Here is a 22,606-nt window from a genome sequence, read left to right as displayed (position 1 = left end):
ATACGAACACGACCAAGACCCGCAACTAGTTATTATTATTATTTTTTTTCATTTTCTCTTGGTTTTATTTAAATAGTGAACAATGTGGTGTTATGTTCTAAACTCGCCATTGATAATACCCCTTAAAGTTCAGATATTTTCCAACCACTGAAAACATTATCCCTACTACTAAAATTATTACATCAGGATTTACACTATAAGATCGTCATTAATCACTTAGATATTTAGTAGGGCATTGTTAGGTTGTACTTTTTCACATGTTTACTTATATCATTGCTTTGAATTTTAATATAAATTTAAATGCATTTTGCATATTCTGACATCATCAAGGATCTATCTATTTTTCACCATTTTTTGTGGATGATTCAGGGTGATTTAAAGATTAGAACATTCTTAGGATGTTCGAGGGAAGCTCTCGGTGAAGTTTCGAGATTTTCGGAGCTAAATTGAAGAAATTGGAAAATCGGAAATTGGATATTTTGCAACTTATTACACGGACCACGATTTAGCAAGGCATGCGTTATGCGAGCGCACTTTGGAAGCTTTTCAGCACATCGGGTCCATTACTCGGTCGTGTAATGGCAAGGCTTACGTTACACGGGTCGTGTAACGAGGTCTGGCTGTTTTTTGACTTACAACTTCCGATTAAAGAGATTTTCCAGGATTATTCAAAGGGATTTTTGACCATAGACTACCAGGGCCGATTTTTGGGAGATCATATCACCACTTGGCACTTTGGAAACACTTTGATTTTCATTTTGTAAGTTTGTTTGAAGATCAAAACTTGTTGAATTTGTATTTTGATTTAGCCATGTGTGGCTAACTTTTTCTATTATTTCCAGTTCTGGATTCTTATGTGTTTGTTGTTTAGATTGTGATTTGCACTATATTTCATGTTTCTATCTAGTAATCTTTGGTTTGATCTTCATTAAAATGTTTGATTTGTACTCAATTTCACCTGATCAATGGAATTAAGGTTCTTATTATTCTAGTTAATCAAATTGTAAAATTTGAATATGTTTTCTGATTTGATGTTGGTAATAAGCACTTAATTGGTTTCAAGTAGATTAAAATTAGTATAATCAAAGATTAAATGTTCTTACACTCTCGAACATATGAAGAATGTTGAACATTGTTGGTAATTGTTACATGAACTCAAAGCTTTCTAGTGATTTAATTTAAGAGTTTGTTTGTGTAAAATCAACTAGATGAAATTTTACTTAAAAATCATGTTTTGAGTAAAATATCTTTGTTAACTTGGATATTAGTGCTTATTAATATCTTGATTACCAATCTAGATTGAAACATGAATTATAATCATATTATGTCTTTCAATATAACACATGAATAAGAATCATAATCAGAAATATCTTTTAATTTATAAATTTCAGTCTTTAATTTATTTTTGTATGAAGTTCAATTTGAAGTTAACAAAACCTTTTTTTTATTAACAATTGATATTGTAATGTGTAAGAACATGACCAAATAAGAAGTCGCGTATCTCAGTGGTTGAACCCTGCTTGTTTTATGCTACCTCTTAGTATATTATAGCAACAAATTGTGTTTAATCGTTCCCTTTATTTGTTGGTTTCACAAACCAAATATGCATCTAAATTTCTCTGCCTCAATCGTCAATCTGCAACTAGTAAAATAAACGTAAACTTGAAGTTAGTGGGCTGGGTTTTGCTATGCCAGACGCGGCTACTGTTGGGGTAGGGTCAGATATTGATTAAGTTATATAGTATATATAAAATACTTTCTGAACTTAATAGAACTAGTATGCTGATAATATTTCCACGTCTAAAGGAGGAGGGAGTCATTCCCTCCTAACCAACTCAACCCATTTCCACATTAATTTTTTTTTTCTTCATCTTTTTCAACCCACAACATATGAAAATTCTATATTTTTCAACACACGCAACCCACTCAATTAAAAAAAATACAAAACAACCAAGATACAGGTCTTAAAACACATGGCATAAGAGAAATGAGAGAGAGAGAGAGAGAGAGAGAGAGAAAGGATGAAGCGGGTTAGTGAAACCAATTAAACAATCCATCACTCCTAACCCAATGAAGAGGGGGTGGTATTTTGGAGGTATCAGCATAGTTCTATTGCTAATTAAGACTTGTATCTTAGTTTTTTTGTATTTTTATAATTGAGTGGTTTGAAAAAGACAGAGTTTCTGTATGTGGTGAATTGTGAAAAATGAAGAAAAAAAAATAATGAAAAATTAATGTGGTAATGGGTTGAATGTGGTGGAAAAAGTGACCCCACCTCCCTATTACACCTTTACATACAAGATAAAGAAGAACTAGAAAGTAAAATATAGAAACTTTATTTGAAAGATTAAATAAGACCTTTGCAAGAGTGGGTTACTAAAAAACAAAATAAAAAAAGTTCTGGATTTTAGAAGACATTTTAAGGGGTTTGTGTGCCAGGCTTGCACTCCAATTCTCCACAAGGTATCGTTATGGTATATATAAATAATAAGCAACCAAACTCCTCCTATCTGGGTTTCCTTCAAAGCCAACCGATTCTCACTTATTATATATATATATATATATATATATATATATATATATATATATATATATATATATATATATATATGAGTTGACATTTATTATGTAAATTTATAAACGATTATGGAGCGTCAAATTAAAAAAATTAACATTTTGATCGCATTCACGCAATTAGGAACCTTAGAAAAATTATATTAATTGTGTAGTAGTACACAAGTATAATAAAAGATTATATCCAAAATTGTTGTTCAAAATAACTGCTTAAAAATGTTAAATGAAAGGTATTATTGAAGAGTTCATAAATAAAAATAAAAGGAAGAAAAGAAAAAAGAAAGTGAAATAATTCCCTTTTTTATAGTAACTTCCAAGGTTGGAAAGGCAAAGTTAGATTGGTGGAGATACTCTCACGGTTACACTTCACGGAAGCGGCCCCCCTCTCGTTATCATCTTTCTCTCTCCCTCTCTCTCTATATATATATTACCAACCTTGGACGCCATCACTTCTCTTACTCCTCCTAAACATGGATGCTCATCAAAATGATTATAATCAGATCATGGAGGATTCAAGAAACATGGTCATTAGGGGGAAAAGAACCAAGCGTCCACGACCCTCATCCCCTCTTGCTCTAACCATGGCATCCACTTCATCCACCACCACAACCACTAGTGAAGGTGGTGATACAGAAAACCCTTATAACACCTTCTTCCACACGCCAACCAACTCGATCGAATTCACAAGAATCATTCAAGAAAACGACGACGAAGACATGGCAAACTGTTTGATTCTTCTCGCCCAGGGTCAATCTTCGCCACCACCACCACCACACAAAGCGGTGGTGGATACGTTATCCGGGTTTTATGTTTATGAATGCAAAACATGTAATCGTGGGTTCTCTTCGTTTCAAGCTCTCGGTGGCCATAGAGCCAGTCACAAGAAACCCCCTAAGCCTTGTTTAGAAGACAAGATTAGGCCAAATAACATGGTGAACCAAGTTGTGGATGTTCATCATAGCTCTACGACGCTATCTCTTAAAATTGGTTCCAGTCAGCAGACTCAATGTAACCGAAGTGGCTCGACAAAGGCATCTAAGGTTCATGAATGTTCGATATGTGGTGCTGAATTTGCTTCTGGTCAGGCACTAGGTGGTCATATGAGACGACATAGGTCCATGCCCATGGCTACATCCACTTGTGGCAATTCCGGTGGGTGTCAAGATTCCAAGAAACCGAAAACCCTACTGTCATTGGACTTGAATCTTCCTGCTCCAATTGAAGATGATCATCGGGAAACGAAATTCCCATTTCGATCCAAAGATCAAATGATCGTGTTCTCGAATTCTTCTCTTGTTCATTGTCATGTCTAACCACAACATGTTAACACATTATTTATTTTTTTCGGATTTATAGTGGATTGTTAATTGTGTATAATGATTCTTTAAAATTCATTTATTTTGTTCATATAATTGATATTCACCATGGTTGAATTCTTTGGAGTTATGTGGTTAATTACTTAACTATATACAAACCCATTTATTCTTTATTTTTGTGTCCTTTTTCGTACATCTATATCCAAACATACACGCGTTTCAAAGATATTTTGGCCCAGGACGAGTGGGAAAAATGGCCTCTAAAATACAAAATTTTCATTAATTTTTTATAATAACTCAATAATTTAAAGAAAATTAATTGTACTATCTTCTAAATATAACACTTTCCATAAAAAAAAAAATTAGGCCCCATTTAAAGATGGGCCCTGGACGGTCGCCCATATCGCCCACCCTTTGGGACGGGCCTGCAAACATATATTTAATTAGGATTAAACTAATTTAATATTGAAAAAACTTATTTAAAATTCAAAATACCATATGATAGGGGTTTTGTCATAAAAGCCCTCAATTTTACATGAAATTATCGATTATGCCCAAAGTCGAATTTTTAGTGCAATAATGCCTCAACAACCGGATAAATTGTTCAGTTGTGCCCCTTAACCGTATTTGACCCTCCAAGGCCAGTAACACCATAGTTGACTGACGTAAATGGGCTGAATCGGAGCTGACGTGGCTTGCCACATACTTGCCACGTCAACAATGCTTCTTTGGAGGAAAAAATGCAAAGAGTAAAGAAATTGGGGCAGCAGGGAGACTCTCACCACATCTGTGTCACCTAATTGATGAAGGAAGTCATTGGACACGTACATAAGGTTACCCATGTTCACTGAACACGAAGGCATCACAAATGGAAATATACGTTGTCTGAACTGTACAAAAGTAGAACCCGGGGGGGGGGGGGGTAGTTTCCAAACCATAATCCGATAATCAAGTTAGAATGTTTTCACGTCGAAGCAAACCCGATAGTCGTATACCAGAAATAAAAGCTCTTGTAGGTCAACTGTATCATTTATAGTATATTCCTTAAACATAAGATAGTGACAGAGTAAAATGTGATATTCCACATCCATCGGCATGTTCACATAATCACCAAAACATGATTGCTTAAACATGGCCAAACAAACTTGGCCGGTTTTGTAAACGAGCCATGATTTACCGCCCAATTTCAGGCATGCATGTTGTAGTCACAATCGCTTCGTATGTTCTGTCATGCAACTATCAAAAGAAGCATTAATCAAGCAATTTAGCATGTTCTAGTGGGCATTCCAGAATACACATTATTCTGGATCTATATTCCAGATCCCTATTCTGGATTACAATTCCGGAAAATTACAATCTGTATCCATATTCTAAAACTGTTCGTCACATTTCGAACCAGTTCTTCGTATTCCGGATGTGTTTTACGGATTATTGATTCGTTTTGGACTAGTCAGAATGAGTATATTTTTTATGTTTTTTTATGTGGAATTGTTCAATGGCAAAAATCTTGAATGTCATGATGAAGAACGTCGGAAGATGATAATAAGATCGAAGAGTGCAAAAGTAAATGACATAATTACCCTATGACCCTAGTAACACATGTTCGTTGTAGGCCCATGTAGTGTGAGTTTGCCATTTTCAAACCACATGTTAGTTTCAATTATGAAATAAAAAAAACAATCCATTAATTTTTTTTAAAGGGAAATAGAGTAAAATAACCACTTTTTGGTGTAATTAAAAAAAATAATCCATTTAAATAAAATTTTGAAAATTAACCATTTTCTCTAAATGGCCTCTTTAGAAGGGGGGGGGGGGGGGGGGAAGTGTTGGAATAGTGTCTAAGGCTGCAACTATATTAGGCAAGTATTTAACCCGGTTGTGCATGGTCCTTTTGGGTTGCCTTCACCATAGCAACTTGATAGGATGATTTATTAAGAGAGAGTAAATATTATAAAGAATAATATATTGTTATTTGATTAATATAAGTCATAGAATTAATTGTAATTAATTTGGTGACTTAAAAGAGATTAATTAAATAAAGGGGTATAAACTGTCAATTGTTTGAAAGTTAAGCTTTAGACTATAAATCCTTATAGATATACAAGGGACGGATTCTAGAAGCTAGGATAGCTTCAAAATCGTCCAAGGGGATTATCTAAGGAAAGGATTTGGATAGCCTTAAGAGAAGATTATCCAATTAGGGTTTAGACTGTAACCCTTAAGGAGTCTACAAGTATAAATAGACCCCATGGGTAAAGGAAATCGGAATCTCACCTAAAGTAAGAGAACTCTGACCGATTTCCTCCCCTCTCCTCTCTTTTAAATCATCTTCCTTGCTATTGGTGTTTGTAAGCCATTAGAGGAGTGACATTTGTGACTCTAGAAGCGCCAAGACAACAAGATCAACAAGGAATTCAAAGGTATGGTTCTAGATCTGTTTCAATGTTGTTATTTAACCTAATTAGTCATTAGAAGTCTTGGATTCAAAGCATGTTTAATTAGAAAGCCTAGATCCAAGCATTAGGGTTTTGCATGCGCACATAGGAAAGTTCTTATGGCTAAAACCCATCAGTGGTATCAGAGCCTGGCTTGGTTTTCTTTAAATTGTTGCTTGATTAACTGAAACAAACCTGCAAAATTCGATTTTTTGGTTTCTGAGTCATGGACTCGGCGAGTTCCAAAGTGGACTCGGCGAGTCCCTTTGTGCACTCGGCGAGTCCAGGCGTCAGGAATGGCCAGATTCGGGATTTTTTCATAATTATCTTATGGAAACTTTCCTTAAACTAATTAGATCAACCCTAATCCGATTTTTTGATATATATGACTATAATCTTGATCTAATTAAAGATATTTATCATCTAATAAAATACTTAATTTCCTTATATGATAATTAATTAATTATTTTAATTATTTTGGTAATTATCTTAAAAGAAATCTTGAATAAATCAAATATAGATAATTAGGATATTAATTGTTAATTGGAATTATTTGTTATTTGATCCTCCATGTTTTAAATGTTTAAAACTTGTCCTCAAGTTTTGAAATTTATATTTGTGATTAAAAGTTTTAATTTAGACAACTTAAATTTCAAACCCTAGATTTTAAAAGTTTAAAATACAACCTTATACTAATATGATATTACTAGAATAATATATATATATATATATATATATATATATATATATATATATATATATATATATATATATATGTATAACTAAATGCTAGTCTTACCATTAGTAGAACTCATTCACGAAGCCGATCTATAAGGTGGGTATAAGGTTGCGGCCTATAAAATGGCGCTTAATGGGTATACACTCACACCCACCGCTTGCTTGATTGGTGGAGGGTCGTTAGCCGAACGGGTAGGATAGGGCAACCTCATCCTCTCATTAAAAGTATAATAAGTAATACAAAGTAACTACACATTTTTAAAATTTCCCAATCTTAGTTACTTTAGGAAAAGTGAATTGATGCAATCCCATGAAATTACACTTTGCACCCTTGCTAAGAAGTTAGTGGAGCGTGTGTGGTTTACCGGTACACTAATCGGTTCTAAGCATAGGTGGCAAAGGGTGATTCATTGTTTATCATAGTTCGATGGAGCATGTGTGGTTTACCGGCACATCGAATAGGTGATCGTTACAATGAAGGCACCATGTGAATTTGCATGGTAATTCACACCCGCTTTGTGATCCTCGGTATCCCAGTCACAAACAAGAGGGGCATTTCGAGATTTAAACGTGCCATTGAATAGTTTCAATGAATCTCATCCGAACCTAGGAATTCTCAATACACTTAGCACTAATAGTTTAAGTTTTGTGATGGAGAATTAGTGAATCGTCATTCACTTACCTTCAATCTATTTACATGTTAGATTACAGCATCCCTTTTTCTAGTATGTAAATGTTATTGTTGGATCCTAGCCATAATTTTCTTATTGGGTGATAATTAGGGATTCTTATTCTAATCTATCTTTGTCCTTTCTATTTTTAGATGTCGAACGCTAACAACGCTGCTACTAGTTCTTTCACGTTGATGAGCCTTTGCCAAAAAGTCACCTTCGATGGAACGAACTTTAGCGAATGGATAAGATACATTCACACCATTGCTCGCTATGAGGATAAGGAGTATGTCCTCGATGAGAAGCTCGAGAAGATTAACCCTGAAATCGCTACTCTGGCTGAAATGACCGCTTTTGAAACTCATGAGCGCGATGCAACGAAGGTACATTGCATCATGATAGCCACTATGAACTCCGAATTCCAAAAGTCCTATGAGGACATGTACCCATACGAGATGCATCAAGACTTATTGGAGAGATACCACCAAAACGCGAGACAAGAGCGTTATGAGATTTTCACTAACATGATTTCCGCTAAGATGGGTCATGGAGAGTCTCTTACCGTGCACCTGCAAAAGATGCAAAGGTATGTCGATCGCCTTCGCAAGTTAAATGTTGACTTTGGTGAAGACTTGGCGATCGACATGGTGCTTCACTCTTTGCCTCCGATGTACAACCAATTTAGGATGACCTACCACATGAACAAAGAGGAGGTCACCCTAAGCAAACTCCAAGGTCTCTTGAGGGTCGCTGAGAGCAACTTCAAAGACAAGTCTGTTGCACCAACTCCCAATCCGCCTGCTGCTCCTATCTTGGCTATTGGTCAAGGAAAGGGAAAGAAGAGGAAGACCTCGTCCAAGAACCATCGCAAGGTTAAAGCCCGAGATGGTGCCTCTTCTAGAGGGACCAAAGTTGATCCCGCTAAGCCCTGCCCTAACCCGAAGGAGGCAGAGTGCCACCACTGCCACAAGATAGGACATTGGAAGAGAAGCTGCCCAGATTACCTGCAAGCAATCAAAGAAGGAAAGATCAAGCCATCTTTCGCAGGTATATACACAATCAAATCTAACGATTCTAATCATGCTATTTCTTGGGTTCTTGATACCGGTTGTGGTTATCACATTTGTTCTAATGTGCAGGGACTAAGAAGAAGTAGGGATGTGGAGCAAGGAAGGATCAATCTAATCATGGGGAACAGAAGATCGTCGCCTGTGACCAAGATTGGAGTGTATTCTTTAGTGCTTAGGAATAATTTAGTTTTAGATTTGAACAATTGTTTCTATTCGCCAGAAATAGCTAGAAACATCATTTCATTTCATGGTTTATATAGACAAGGATTTAGATTTTCTTTTAATAATGAGAATGGTTCTATTTTGGCTTATCTAAATGGTGTCTTTTACTTTGAAGCTATACCATGTAATGGAATATATGAAACTGTTATGATTGTTGATAACTTAGGAAATGATGTTTTGAATATTGATTCTTCCACTAGTATGGATAAAGCATCCTTGTGGCATTGTCGTCTTGGACATGTCAACAAGAAACGCATAGCCCAACTCCAAAAGGATGGAGTGTTGGAGTCATTTGACCTTAGGGAAGATGACACATGCGAGTCTTGTTTACTTGGAAAGATGACTAAGTCACCCTTCACGAGTACTTGTGAAAGGGGTGAGGGTCTATTGGACCTAATACATACCGATGTATGTGGACCCTTTAGATCAACCACGAAGGATGGGAACCGCTTCTATGTGACTTTTACCGATGATTATAGTAGATATGGGTATATGTATTTAATCAAGCAAAAGTCAGAAACCTTTGAAAAGTTCAAAGAGTTCAAGAATGAAGTGGAGAATCAATTGGGCAGGAAAATCAAGATGCTTCGATCCGATCGAGGAGGAGAGTACCTAAGTCTTGAATTCCACGATTATCTCAAGGAGTGTGGAATAGTTTCGCAATTGACGCCTCCTAGGACACCGCAGTTGAATGGTGTGGCAGAAAGGCGTAATCGAACCTTATTGGATATGGTTCGCTCTATGATGAGTCGTGCTTCACTACCTATCTCTTTTTGGGGGTATGCCTTAGAGACTGCCACCCATATCCTTAACCGAGTCCCTACTAAGAAGGTTGCCAAAACACCTCACGAGATGTGGACAGGGAAAGCTCCCTCGTTGGCACATATCAAGGTTTGGGGTTGCGAGGCTTTCATAAGACGAGATACTCACGACAAGCTTGAACCTCGAAGTGAGCGATGTATTTTCATCGGCTACCCGCAGACATCCTTTGGATATCTCTTCTATAGACCGAAGGACAACGTTGTCTTTGTTGCGAGGAGAGAAGTTTTCCGAGAGCGAGAACTCATAAGCCAAGGAGACATTGGGAGGCAAATCGAACTTGAAGAGATTCAAGAATCGATAGATGAAGGAACCTCTACCGCTGGCACTCAACCCGAGGAGGAAACTCCGGTTGAACCGATTGACGAGTCCTTACCTCTTAGACATTCCGAGAGAGTTAGAGTTCATCCCCAGTTTTATGGTTTTCATATTACTACCGAAGGGACACGTATATTAGTGATGGTACACTAGTAAATCTTGATGAACCTAATAGCTATAAGGAAGCCATGGCAGGCCCGGAGTCTGCGAAATGGAAAGAGGCAATGGATAGCAAGATCCAATCCATGTATGATAACCAAGTTTGGAATTTGGTTGATTATGTGCCCGGACGTAAGACCGTTGGGTGCAAATGGATCTTCAAGAAGAAGACCAACGTGGATGGTAAAGTACACACATATAAAGCGCGATTGGTTGCGAAGGGCTTTACTCAAACTCCCGGAGTTGACTATGATGAGACCTTCTCACCAGTTGCGAAGATTAAATCTATTAGAGTGATGCTAACGATTGCCGCATTTTATGATTATGAGATTTGGCAAATGGATGTCAAGACCGCTTTCCTTAACGGAAAGTTGGCTGAGGATGTTTACATGGCTCAGCCAGAGGGGTTTGTGGATTCGAAGCATCCAAATAGAGTGTGTAAGCTTGAGAAGTCCATTTATGGACTTAAGCAAGCGTCTCGCAGATGGAATCTTTGCTTCGATGAGAAATTCAAAGAGTTTGGATTTGTACGAAGCGAAGACGAATCTTGTGTATATGTCAAAGCCAGTGGGAGTATAGTAAGCTTCCTCGTTCTATATGTCGATGACATATTACTCATAGGAAATGACATCCCGACTCTGCAGGAGGTAAAGTCCTGGCTCGGGAAGTGCTTCGCTATGAAGGACCTCGGAGAGGCTTCTTACATTTTGGGAATAAGGATAGTAAGAGAAAGAAGTAAGAAACTAATTGGACTTAGTCAGAATACTTACTTAGAGAAGGTACTAAAACGATTTAGTATGGAAAACTCAAAGAAGGGAGAACTACCGATACAAAGTAATGCCAAGTTGAGTAAGACTCAAAGTCCGAGTACCGAAGCTGAAATAGCAGAAATGAGCTGAGTACCATACGCTTCCGCAGTTGGCTCAATCATGTACGCTATAACTTGTACTCGCCCTGATGTAGCCTTCGCTTTGAGCATGGTTAGCAGATATCAAGGGAACCCTGGCAAAGCACATTGGATTGCGGTGAAGAACATCCTTAAGTACCTTCGGAGGACGAAGGAATGGTTCTTAGTCCTCGGAGGGAGTGATGACTTGAAAGTGCGAGGGTATAGTGACGCCAGTTTTCAGACCGACAGGGACAACTACCGTTCGCAGTCGGGCTGGGTCTTTACCCTAAATGGAGGAGCAGTGACATGGAAGAGTTCCAAGCAGGAGAATGTAGCTGATTCAACGTGCGAATCAGAGTACATTGCAGCGAGCGAAGCGTCGAAGGAGGCAATATGGCTGAAGAACTTCATCGGTGATCTTGGAGTTGTACCTGCCATAAAGGAGCCCATGGAGATTTTCTGTGATAACGAAGGTGTGGTTGCCTTGACCAAGGAACCGAGGGATCATGGTAGATCAAGACATATCGACAGAAAATATCACTTCATTAGACATCGTGTAGAAGAAGGAAAACTCATAGTTAAGAGGATATCATCAGAAGATAACCCAACAGATCCGCTTACGAAGGGACTGAGTAGGGTTAAGCACTTGTAGCATGCTAGGAGTATTGGGCTGAAGGATGATATTAGCATAGATTAGATAGTATTAGAAACGTGTAATAGATAAATGTAATTAACATTTGATGATTAAATAAAGGAGTTTTAATTATGAGTAATGTTACTGTCTTATGTTAATCGTTTAACTATTGTTTCACTGTGCATGTTTTGACTTCCAGAATATTTGAGTTTATTAGGAATAATCGAATTGTTCAAATTGTCCACAATCGTTCATATGTTGGAAGTAGATATGAATGAAGATTGTCATGAATTGGTGTGTAGATTGTCTAAATGGTGTTAGACATAGCAAAGGGTTTCTGCAACGTTCATGAGTGCTTATGAACTAGTTTTGAGCATTGGAACAAACCCGCGCTTGCTGGAATCACTTTATGGAATATGATATAAAAGGTGATCGCAAGACGATAATATCATATAATCTTAAAACCTAGATATATAGTTTGTTATCTATTAATTGATTATACATTGATAATGCGAAAACGCATCAGTAACTCGGTGTTATAAAACGCATTGTTGTGTATAGTTGGTTAATGAATAAGTAAATGCATATAAGTCGAAGTTTATCTATAAATTTTATCAAAGAAGGTAAAAGCGATATCTCGGCCACTCGATGATTTGATTTGACTTATGTGCCGGGCCCGGTCAGAACTGAATTGATGTGTTCGATTAAGTTCTATGTGTAACACCGTAAATTTTCAAACAAATTTTTCATTTCAAAAAAATAGTATTTTCATTCAAAACAAGGCATAAACATTTCAAGTATCATGTCAAAATACAAATCATCTAAATGCCAAGATCGCAAAACATCTATCAGTGTGTACAGATCACGCCGGCGCCTTCCCACGGTCCTCGCTAGTACCTGAAACACATACATAACAACTGTAAGCATAAATGCTTAGTGAGTTCCCCAATATACAACTTACGCACATACGCCTTTCCAGGCCCTGACCTTCCGGTCCATGTGTCTCAGGGGACTTCCGTCCCTGTTGGGTAAACCTTCCGGTCCTACCCACGCCGACCTTCTGGTCCACAACACAACGCCTTCCGGCCCATAACATAATCGCCTTTCGGCCCATAACATAATCGCCTTCCGGCCCATAACATAATGCCTTCCGGCCCACATAACATACATAGCACGTATAACAATTAACTTATCACATATAACACATATATCTCATATCATATCCGACCTTCCGGTCACACAGTCAAACCCTTCCGGGTACAGTATAGTGAGAAGACTCACCTTGTGAATGTCGAAAGCTAGCAAATCCCGAAGTCACTCGTACCCGATCCGCCGAGCTACAATCTCCCTATAACATCATACATCTCTTATTAACACTTTTATCTTTTAAGTTTGGCTATCCCTAAGAGATCAAACATAGGTCAACTCTGGTCAACGGTCAACGGTCAACTTGACCTGACTCGGCGAGTGCTAGGGCGACTCGACGAGTCTAGACGTCCTCACCAATTCTCTAAGATTCCCTTTCTACTCGTCGAGTATCCTCCTTGACTCGACGAGTTTCTCCTAGAAGAATCGCGGGGCCACCCCGACTCAACTCGCCGAGTCTGAAGAACAACTCGACGAGTCCCAGTTAATCTTCAAGCTACTTGCCGAGTCTGTTCATCGGACTCGGCGAGTCCATGCCATGCAACCGCTCAAACTGCTTTCTAAGGTTAGAACTGCTCCGACCATTCATAGGTCTGGCCTTCCTAGACTGATTCATCACGTAAGGTCCTCATTTCGGTGCTCATAATACACCCCATGACTCATAATTTACATTTTGACCTAAGGCATAAGGATTCCAATCCAAAACCTCCATTGATTCCCGAAATGCTCAGGCATGGGACATTCTGGACTTCCAAAGATCCCAATACAAGGTTCCAATCGTTTGGGGGACTAAGGTAACACTCAATCTAGCCACAAAAGGGTTCAATAAACCCTAAATCCATATACACATCAACATAGAAGGATGCAACTCGAAATATTACCTGAATAACGTGATCTCTGTGTCCCCAATCCTCAGAGCGTGGCTTCCCTTGTTGTTCCCTTAACTAAGCCTCCTCTTCCTTGCAAAACAACACTTCCAAAATCAACAATGGTCTTCTACCTTGCTCCAGATGCTCACAATCGAATTAGGGTTTCTCTCAGAGGACTAGGGTGAACAATGACGGCCATAAGGTCCCTCATATACGTCCCAAACCTGAACGGTTAGGGTTTTCGCTAAACAACGCAGACTCGTCGAGTCCAGTCGCGAACCTGCGACCAGATCCGCGATCCTACTCGGCGAGTCTAGGCTCCAACTCGCCGAGTCCCCTCTTAAAACACCCAAAATCATAAATATAACGATACCTGAAATTCCAGGCTGTTACAACTCTCCCCCACTAGGACTAGACTTCGCCCTTGAAGTCTCACTCTGAAAATAGCTCCGGATGCTGCTCTCGCATCTCACGCTCCGGCTCCCAAGTCATTTCCGATCCCTTCCGGTGTTGCCACTAAACCAACACCAGAGGTACCTCCTTGTTCCTCAGAACCTTGATCTTCCGATCCCTGATGGCCACTGGTCTCTCGGCATAATTCAGGCTCGCATCCACCTGAATATCCTCTAATGGAACCACTGCCGACTCATCGGCTATACACTTCCTCAATTGCGACACATGAAAAGTGTCGTGGATCTGCCCCAACTCTGCTGGCAACTCCAAACGATAGGCTACCCGGCCTATCCTTGCAATCACACGAAATGGCCCAATATACCGGGGTCCCAACTTGCCCCTCTTCCTGAATCGAATCACTCCTTTCCAAGGAGAGACCTTCAGGAGAACGAAGTCGCCGACTTGAAACTCAAGCTCGGATCGGCGTCTGTCTGCATAACTCTTCTGTCTGCTCTGGGCGGTCAATAACCTCTGTCTAACCTGCTGAATCTGCTCTGTCGTTTGAAGCACGATCTCTGTACTGCCCATCACTCTCTGTCCCACCTCTCCCCAACAAATGGGGGTCCGACACCTCCTACCATACAACGGCTCAAAGGGTGGCATACCAATGCTCGAATGATGGTTGTTGTTGTAGGAAAACTCTGCCAAGGGTAAATACGCATCCCAGCTACCCCCGAAATCTAACACACATGCTCGAAGCATGTCCTCCAGCGTCTGAATCGTTCGCTCGCTCTGACCGTCTGTCTGGGGATGGTATGCGGTACTAAAATGCAATTTAGTACCCAGCTCCTCATGGAATTTCTTCCAGAATCTGGAAGTGAAGCGCACATCACGGTCTGAAACAATCGAAATCGGCACTCCATGCCGAGATACCACTTCTCTCACATATATCTCCGCCAACTTCTCCGCTGAAGAACTCTCACTGATGGCAAGGAAATGAGCGCTCTTCGTCAACCTATCCACAATCACCCAAATTGCATCGACTCCTCTGACAGTTCTCGGCAATTTGGTGATGAAATCCATAGTGATCTGTTCCCACTTCGACTCAGGAACCTCCAATGGCTGCAACTTGCCATGCGGTCTCTGGTGCTCGGCCTTAACCTTACGGCAGGTCAAGCACCTCTCTACGAACCATGCGACGTCTCTCTTCATACAGGGCCACCAATACTCTTTCCTCAAATCCAAATACATCTTCGTAGCCCCGGGATGGATCGAGAATTTCGATCGATGAGCCTCTTCCATCAAAGTAATATGCGTACCACCCACGAACGGTACCCAAATCCGACCCTGAAACGTCATAAGCCCTCGTCCATCCGTAACGAACTCTGAAACCAAACCGACAACCCGCTCTCTCTTCTGCATCTCTGGTCGCACAGCCTCGGCCTGCGCCCCACGAATAGCATCCAATACTGGAGCTATTACAGTCAATCTCAAACATACATCTCGCAGTGGAGTACTCTCCGCCCTGCGGCTCAATGCATCGGCTACCACATTAGCCTTGCCTGGGTGGTACAGGATCTCACAATCATAATCCTTGACCACATCCAACCACCTCCTCTGACGCATATTTAGGTTGGGTTGATCCATCAAATACTTCAAGCTCTTATGGTCCGTGTATATCGTACATCGAACCCCATACAAGTAATGACGACAGATCTTGAGAGCGAACTCTACTGCCCCCAACTCTAAATCATGCGTGGGATATCTCGCCTCATGAGGCTTCAGCTGCCTCGACGCATAAGCTATCACATGACCCCTCTGCATCAACACTGCACCCAACCCCGAAATTGATGCATCGCAATATACTACAAAATCCTCCATCCCTTCCGGGAGAGCTAATACTGGGGATTCGCACAACCTTTGGCGAAGTGTCTCAAAGGAGGTCTGCTGCTCGGGTCCCCATGAGAATGCAACCCCCTTTCGGGTCAATCTAGTGAGTGGCACTGCAATTTTGGAGAAGTCCTTAATGAATCTCCGATAATACCCTGCCAACCCAAGGAAACTCCTGATCTCAGAAGGTGACTTCGGCACCTCCCAACCAAGAACGGCGGAAACGTTCTGGGGCGGAGGACGTCATGTATAGTATCACAACACAATAAATGTAAATAAGCAAACAACATCATCCATTGCATTAAATATATAATTTTAATACAAGCGTGTTCTGTACAGTTATAAACACCAAAATAATGTAACACAAAATAATATGAAATGAGTCTTGAATGCACTCCATCTTCTCAAAAGCTGGCCTCGGTACCTGTCTACTGATGACCTGAGAATACAAGTTATTTTGAAAGAGTTTATCAGCATTAAGCTGGTGAGTTCATAAGTATTTTAGTGTCAATGTTTCTTGTAAAAACGTTTGAACCTGTCTCAATGTATAAGTTTGTGAAAATGTAAGTGAATGTTTGAAAGTGTTTGTAAAAGTATGAATCTCTCAGAAAAACCTATATTTTCTATTAAAGTAACCTTCTACCAAGGCTAAACTGTTTTGTAAACTTGTCTGTTGTAAAGTGTGTAATTTCCCAAATATAACTATCATTTGATAAAAATATAGTTTGTACATTAATGCTTAAGTGATGTTATCACTAAAATATGTAATGGGTAAATCATTGTAGTACTGTAGCTTTGTATAATAAGACTACTATGGTACTAAATACTACTACCTTAAACCGGATTTATATTAAGGTATAATGTGATAAATTGCACCATGCTATCGACTGGTAACAACGACATAATGAATGGTCGTAATAAAAGAAATGACGTTTGGCACCCGCAGACCTGCAGGTCCGGCTGTAGCTAGCAGCAAGGTGTAGGATAGTCAATCCAGTATAGATCTATACGCAAACTCACGCTCCCCCTCCAAGAGAATTCTGGCTACAACTCGGGTCATGACATTTAAGGCATGCTTCGACACAGTGGATCACAATTATTACGTAGTTATGTATATGTATTGTTTCTCGTTCTAGTATGACTGTATATGTACTTGTTTCTAGTATATCTGTATATGTATTGTTTCTAGTATATCTGTATATGTATTGTTTCTAGTATATCTGTATATGTACTTGTTTCTAGTATATCTGTATATGTACGATCCTGTGTTACCTAGACGGTAACAAACTAATTAGGTATTGATGAGTATGAATACGGAAGTACTTTTATGTCTATATATGTATATATGATATATAAGTAATATTGAAACGACCTTCGGATGGTCACCCGAAATCCCACCAGACCACATCTCAAGGCGCGAAAAGGAAATAGGGCGGATGGCCTTCCTAAGTCCTTTAAACATTATTTATACATCTATACATATATGGGCATGAAATTGAATATATAAAAGCATAAATAAGTTTTCATAAAACATTTGAAGCATAAATATGATTTCAAGAGGAGATCGACTTGATGTCGATCTATAAAACAATTTGAAGGCATAAGTTAATAAAACAGTTTAAGTATAAGAAGCATTTGTTTGAATCACAGTCTATAAGTAAGTTTGGATAGTAAAACAGTTTGTAAAACATTTCAAAATAAAGCAATTTGATAAACAGTTTGAACAGTGGTAAAAATCGTTGTTTTCCTAGTTATTAATCACATGTGATTAAATGCAATCACATGTGATTGAAGCAATAACTTATAAGTATTTGACTTGTATTCCCCCCCATAAAGTGTTTTAAAACATTTAAAATCATTTCAAAGGTTGATTCAAGGGGTATGAACTCACTTGTGGTGAGTCGTTTGAATTGCAGTGTCGGATACCGTGCTAGGTGGCAAACGGAGACTTGTTTACACGCACGAGCCTAGTTATCATATAATAAGCATATATATAACTAATTAGACAAATAATAACTTAAATAAATAAGTTAATACACTTAGAAAACATTTAAACACTTTTATGAGTGTTTAAGGTTCAAATGGTTGCATCTAAGTTGCTACGGGACAAGGCAAAAGGGTTTGAAACATCAAATGGCCTTGTATAGGAGTTCACCATCCAACAAACCCCACACCTTGGAGTTTAAGGCTGTAAACTCATGGGTTTATGGCCGTGAACTCCTCAAAGGGTGGTTTTGGGTGTTTTGTGGTGCTATCTTGATCCTAGAACACTCCTAGCTTTGTTGGAATAACACATGAAGTAGTTTAAGGCTCTAGAATACTCCATAGGGGAGTTTACGGCCTAAAGTCCATTCACCCTAGAGTTTACGGTCGTAAACTCCTATGGGGTGATGGCTTTTAATTGTTTTGAGGCTCTTAAACATCAAGGATGGCTTCCATGAATTTATGTAAGGCTAATGGGGACAAGAGGCACACTTTTGTGCCTTCACTTGGAGTTTACGGCCCAAGATATGTTCCTTGGCCGTAAACTCCTTTCAAGGAGTGATTTTTATGTGTTCTACTCTCCATTCTAGTCCCAAGTATTCAAGGTAAATTGTCTTAAGGCTTAAGGTGAGCTTGGAATGATTTTTACCCTACAAAAGGGGGTTTACGGCCCAAGAGGGGTTCTTGGCTGTAAACTCCTACTAACTTGTGATTTTGATGGGTTTTTGATGTTCTAAATAAGCACAAGTATTAGTGGGTAAAGTCCTTAAGCATTAGGGGGAAGTTTAGGGCACTTTAAGCCCTTGAAAAGGGGTTTACGGCCCAAGGAAGTTCCTTGGCCGTAAACTCCAAGAACTTGTGTTTCTTGGTTGCTATTTAGTCCCTAATGGTTATACACTAACCCCTAAACAAGTTGTCTAACAAGGAAATCGGGACTAGGAAGCCATAAAGTTCCATTTTGGAGTTTACTCCCCAAGAACGTTCTTGGGCGGTAAACTCCCGGATCTTGTAATCTAAGCATGTTATTGATGTTAATAAGCATCAAACAAGTATTGAAACACATATAGAAAAGTAGACTCACAATCTGGGATGAAAACCCGAAGATCCGTCAGAGAGAATATGACTTTTCTCTATTTGGAATTGTGAATAATGAATTAATTTAATTCAGAAAACTATTTATAGTCCTGGAATATTTTGGCATAAATTATTTTTATTCCTGATATTGGACTGTAACATTATGAAACTTGAAATGTCCAAATTTCACACAACCAGGAGCATCCACTCTCCTGATATCTCCTAAAACATAAACCCTAATGTACACAAACTTGTTCGGAAAAGTATGAAAATCACTGAAATTGAACTGGCTTCTATTGAATAGATAATGTTCGTACAAATGGAAATTTCGGGTTGTCACACTTCCGGGAGAGCTAATACTGGGGCTTCGCACAACCTTTGGCGAAGTGTCTCAAAGGAGGTCTGCTGCTCGGGTCCCCATGAGAATGCAACCCCCTTTCGAGTCAATCTAGTGAGTGGCACTGCAATTTTGGAGAAGTCCTTAATGAATCTCCGATAATACCCTGCCAACCCAAGGAAACTCCTGATCTCAGAAGGTGACTTCGGCACCTCCCAACTCATCACCGCCTCAACCTTGGCCGGATCGACCAATATCCCTTCCTGATTAACAACATGTCCTAGGAATTGGACCTCCCGCAACCAGAAGTCACATTTGGAGAACTTTGCATAAAGCTTCTCCGATCTCAATACCTCAAGGACCTCCCTCAAATGCTCCTCATGCTGCTCTCTAGATCTCGAATACACTAGAATATCGTCGATAAATACAATCACTGACCGATCCAACATCGGCCTGCATACTCTGTTCATGAGATCCATGAACACAACCGGGGCATTGGTGAGCCCGAAAGGCATCACCACAAACTCATAATGCCCATATCGCGTCCTAAACGCTGTCTTTTGAACGTCCTCATCCCGCACTCTCACCTGATGGTACCCTGACCTCAGATCGATCTTGGAAAACCAAGATGCTCCCTGCAACTGATCGAATAAATCATCGATCCTCGGTAACGGGTAACGGTTCTTGACCGTCAACTTGTTCAACTCCCGGTAATCAATGCACATCTGGTGTGAACCATCCTTCTTCTTGACGAACAGAATAGGCGCTCCCCACGACGAGCTGCTCGGCCGGATGAATCCTTTCCCCAGCAACTCCTGAAGCTGCGAGGACAACTCTTGCATCTCTGGAGGTGCAAGACGATAAGGCACCTTAGCGATAGGCGCGGCCCCTGGGACCAGATCGATACCAAATTCTACTTGCCTCACAGGAGGTACTCCCGGCAGCTCCTCGGGGAAAACATCTGGAAACTCACGCACCACTGGGACCTCCTCAACTGATCTCGGTCTCTCGGAAACCTCCCGCGTATCCATCACATACGCCACAAAACCCTTACAGCCCTGCTGTAGACACTGCCTCGCCCTAGCGGCCGAACAAAAAGCTGATCCCGAACGGGTACCCTCACCGTACACCGAAAGAACTCCCCCACTAGGGTCTCGTATAGTCACCAGCTGACGCTCACAGTCGATGACAGCGGGGAATCGGCTCAACCAGTCCATGCCCACAATGACACAGACATCACCCATCGCAATAGGAATCAGGTCAATCGGAAACTCAACCCCGAAAATCTTTAACACACATCCCCAGAGAACCTCCGTGGCACAAATCACTCTCTCGTCAGCTATAGAAACTCTCAGAGGCCGACTCAACGACTCACGACTAACGCTGATATGCTGACTAAAAGCTAAGGATACAAAGGACCTACTCGCACCCGAGTCAAATAACACTAAAGCAGGCACAGAGTTCACAAGGAAAGTACCTACGCATATCATAACATAAGCATAACATCTCGACATCAAAATAAATACATGAAATACAGCATACCTGCCACAACATCGGGCGCAGCGCGGACCTCCTCCGCAGTCAGCTGAAAGGCTCTCCCACGAGCCCTCGGGGCCTCGGCCTTCACCGGTCGAGTCGCAGTAGCTCTGGCAGTAGGTGCAGATCCCTGAAGAAGCTGGGGGCACTCGGCCTTCCGATGGCCTGTCTGGTTGCAATGAAAGCAAACCGTAAACCCCTTGGGGCACTCCCTAGCAATGTGCCCCTCCTTGCCACACTTGTAGCAAGCACCAGATCGACATGCCCCATCATGACCCTTGCCGCACTTTCCGCAAGTGCAGCCCTTCGGACCTCCCGTCCTCGAATCGGCGGACTTAGTCCGCTTGGCTGCCGGCTGAGACTGAGCCGGCCGCCGGTCCACCCGCTGAGACTCGGCCTCCTCCCTGGCCTGGGTCTCCAACTCAATCTCGCGCTTCCTGGCCTTCGCCTGAAGCTCAGCAAAGGTATGATAGGTGGAGTTTGACACAAACTCCCGGATATCCCTCCTCAAAACACCCAAGTACCGGCTCATCCGAGCCTGCTCTGTGGACACCAGCTCGGGGCAGAACATCGCCCTCTCGTGAAACTTCCGCGTGATCACCGCAACCGAATCAGTACCATGCTTGAGGGTCAAGAACTCCTGAACCAATCGTTCCCTCTCCACCGGGGAACGTACTTGTCTCTGAACATAGAGGTAAGCCCCTCCCATGTCACTGCTGAAATCTCTGCCAAAGTGAAGTTCGCCGTCACGAACTTCCACCAATCCTTCGCTCCCAGACGGAGCTGGTTCAAAGCGAACCGTACCCTCAGATGCTTCGGACATGAACAAGTGTAGAAGCACCCCTCAATATCAGCGATCCACCTCATCGCAGCAATCGGATCCTGCGTCCCATCAAACTCAGGTGGCTTCGTGTTGCTGAACTCCCGAAACAGCAACGAGTCACCCCCTTGTGGCCTGGCAGCGGCCACAGCTGCGGTAGCTGCAGCGGCTACAGCCTCAGTCAATGCGGCGTACCGCTCCTCAAAAGTCTCCATCAAGGTGGTCTTAATAGACCCAAACATCTCCGGAATCTCAGCCCGGATCGCTGCAGCCACCTCCTCGTGAATCATTTGACGAATCTCCTCGTCACTCACACCGCTCGTACTCGCTCCGTGGCGTGGTCTAACCATGCTGTCTCTGAAATACAACATAAAACTATCAGAGACTCCATCGAGTATAATTGCACTCGATAACGCAACCCTACTCAGTCTCCGATATCCAGGGATTCTTACTTGGGTCTCCCACTGACCCGGTGTCTTCGGTAGTACGGGCCCAATACTACCGACCACACCGCATCAGCATTCATCCCAAATCTTCCTCCCCAAACCCCAGATCAAGGTTGGAGAACTCGCTACTCGGTACCTGCTCGGCCGAGGGGGGAGTAGCGAGTACTCGGATTACTCGGGGAGTACTCGGATACGGTAAATCATGTAGAAAAATATTTTAAATGAAATTATACATGTCAAAGATCATAATTTAAAATACTAGTTAAT

The 22,606-nt window shown here is 40.9% G+C and overlaps 1 protein-coding gene across 1 annotated transcript; it reads left to right on the top strand.

Moving 5' to 3' along the window:
- Positions 1–3,016: 3,016 nt before the first annotated feature.
- On the top strand, positions 3,017–3,986 carry LOC145069082 (zinc finger protein ZAT5-like). The gene has a single exon (XM_079016058.1). The coding sequence runs from the start codon at positions 3,045–3,047 to the stop codon at positions 3,885–3,887; it is 843 nt and encodes a 280-aa protein (XP_078872184.1). The 5' UTR covers positions 3,017–3,044; the 3' UTR covers positions 3,888–3,986.
- Positions 3,987–22,606: the final 18,620 nt, after the last annotated feature.

Source organism: Lactuca serriola, chromosome 1 (genome assembly GCF_051521515.1).
Source record: "Lactuca serriola cultivar US96UC23 chromosome 1, Lser_US96UC23_V15, whole genome shotgun sequence".
Lineage (NCBI taxonomy): Eukaryota > Viridiplantae > Streptophyta > Magnoliopsida > Asterales > Asteraceae > Lactuca > Lactuca serriola.
This window is presented reverse-complemented; position numbering and strand designations above follow the sequence as displayed.

What these genes read in the sequence shown, in the direction of transcription:
- LOC145069082 (XM_079016058.1), top strand. Translation starts at nt 3,045, where the DNA reads ATGGATGCTCATCAAAATGATTATAATCAGATCATGGAGGATTCAAGA.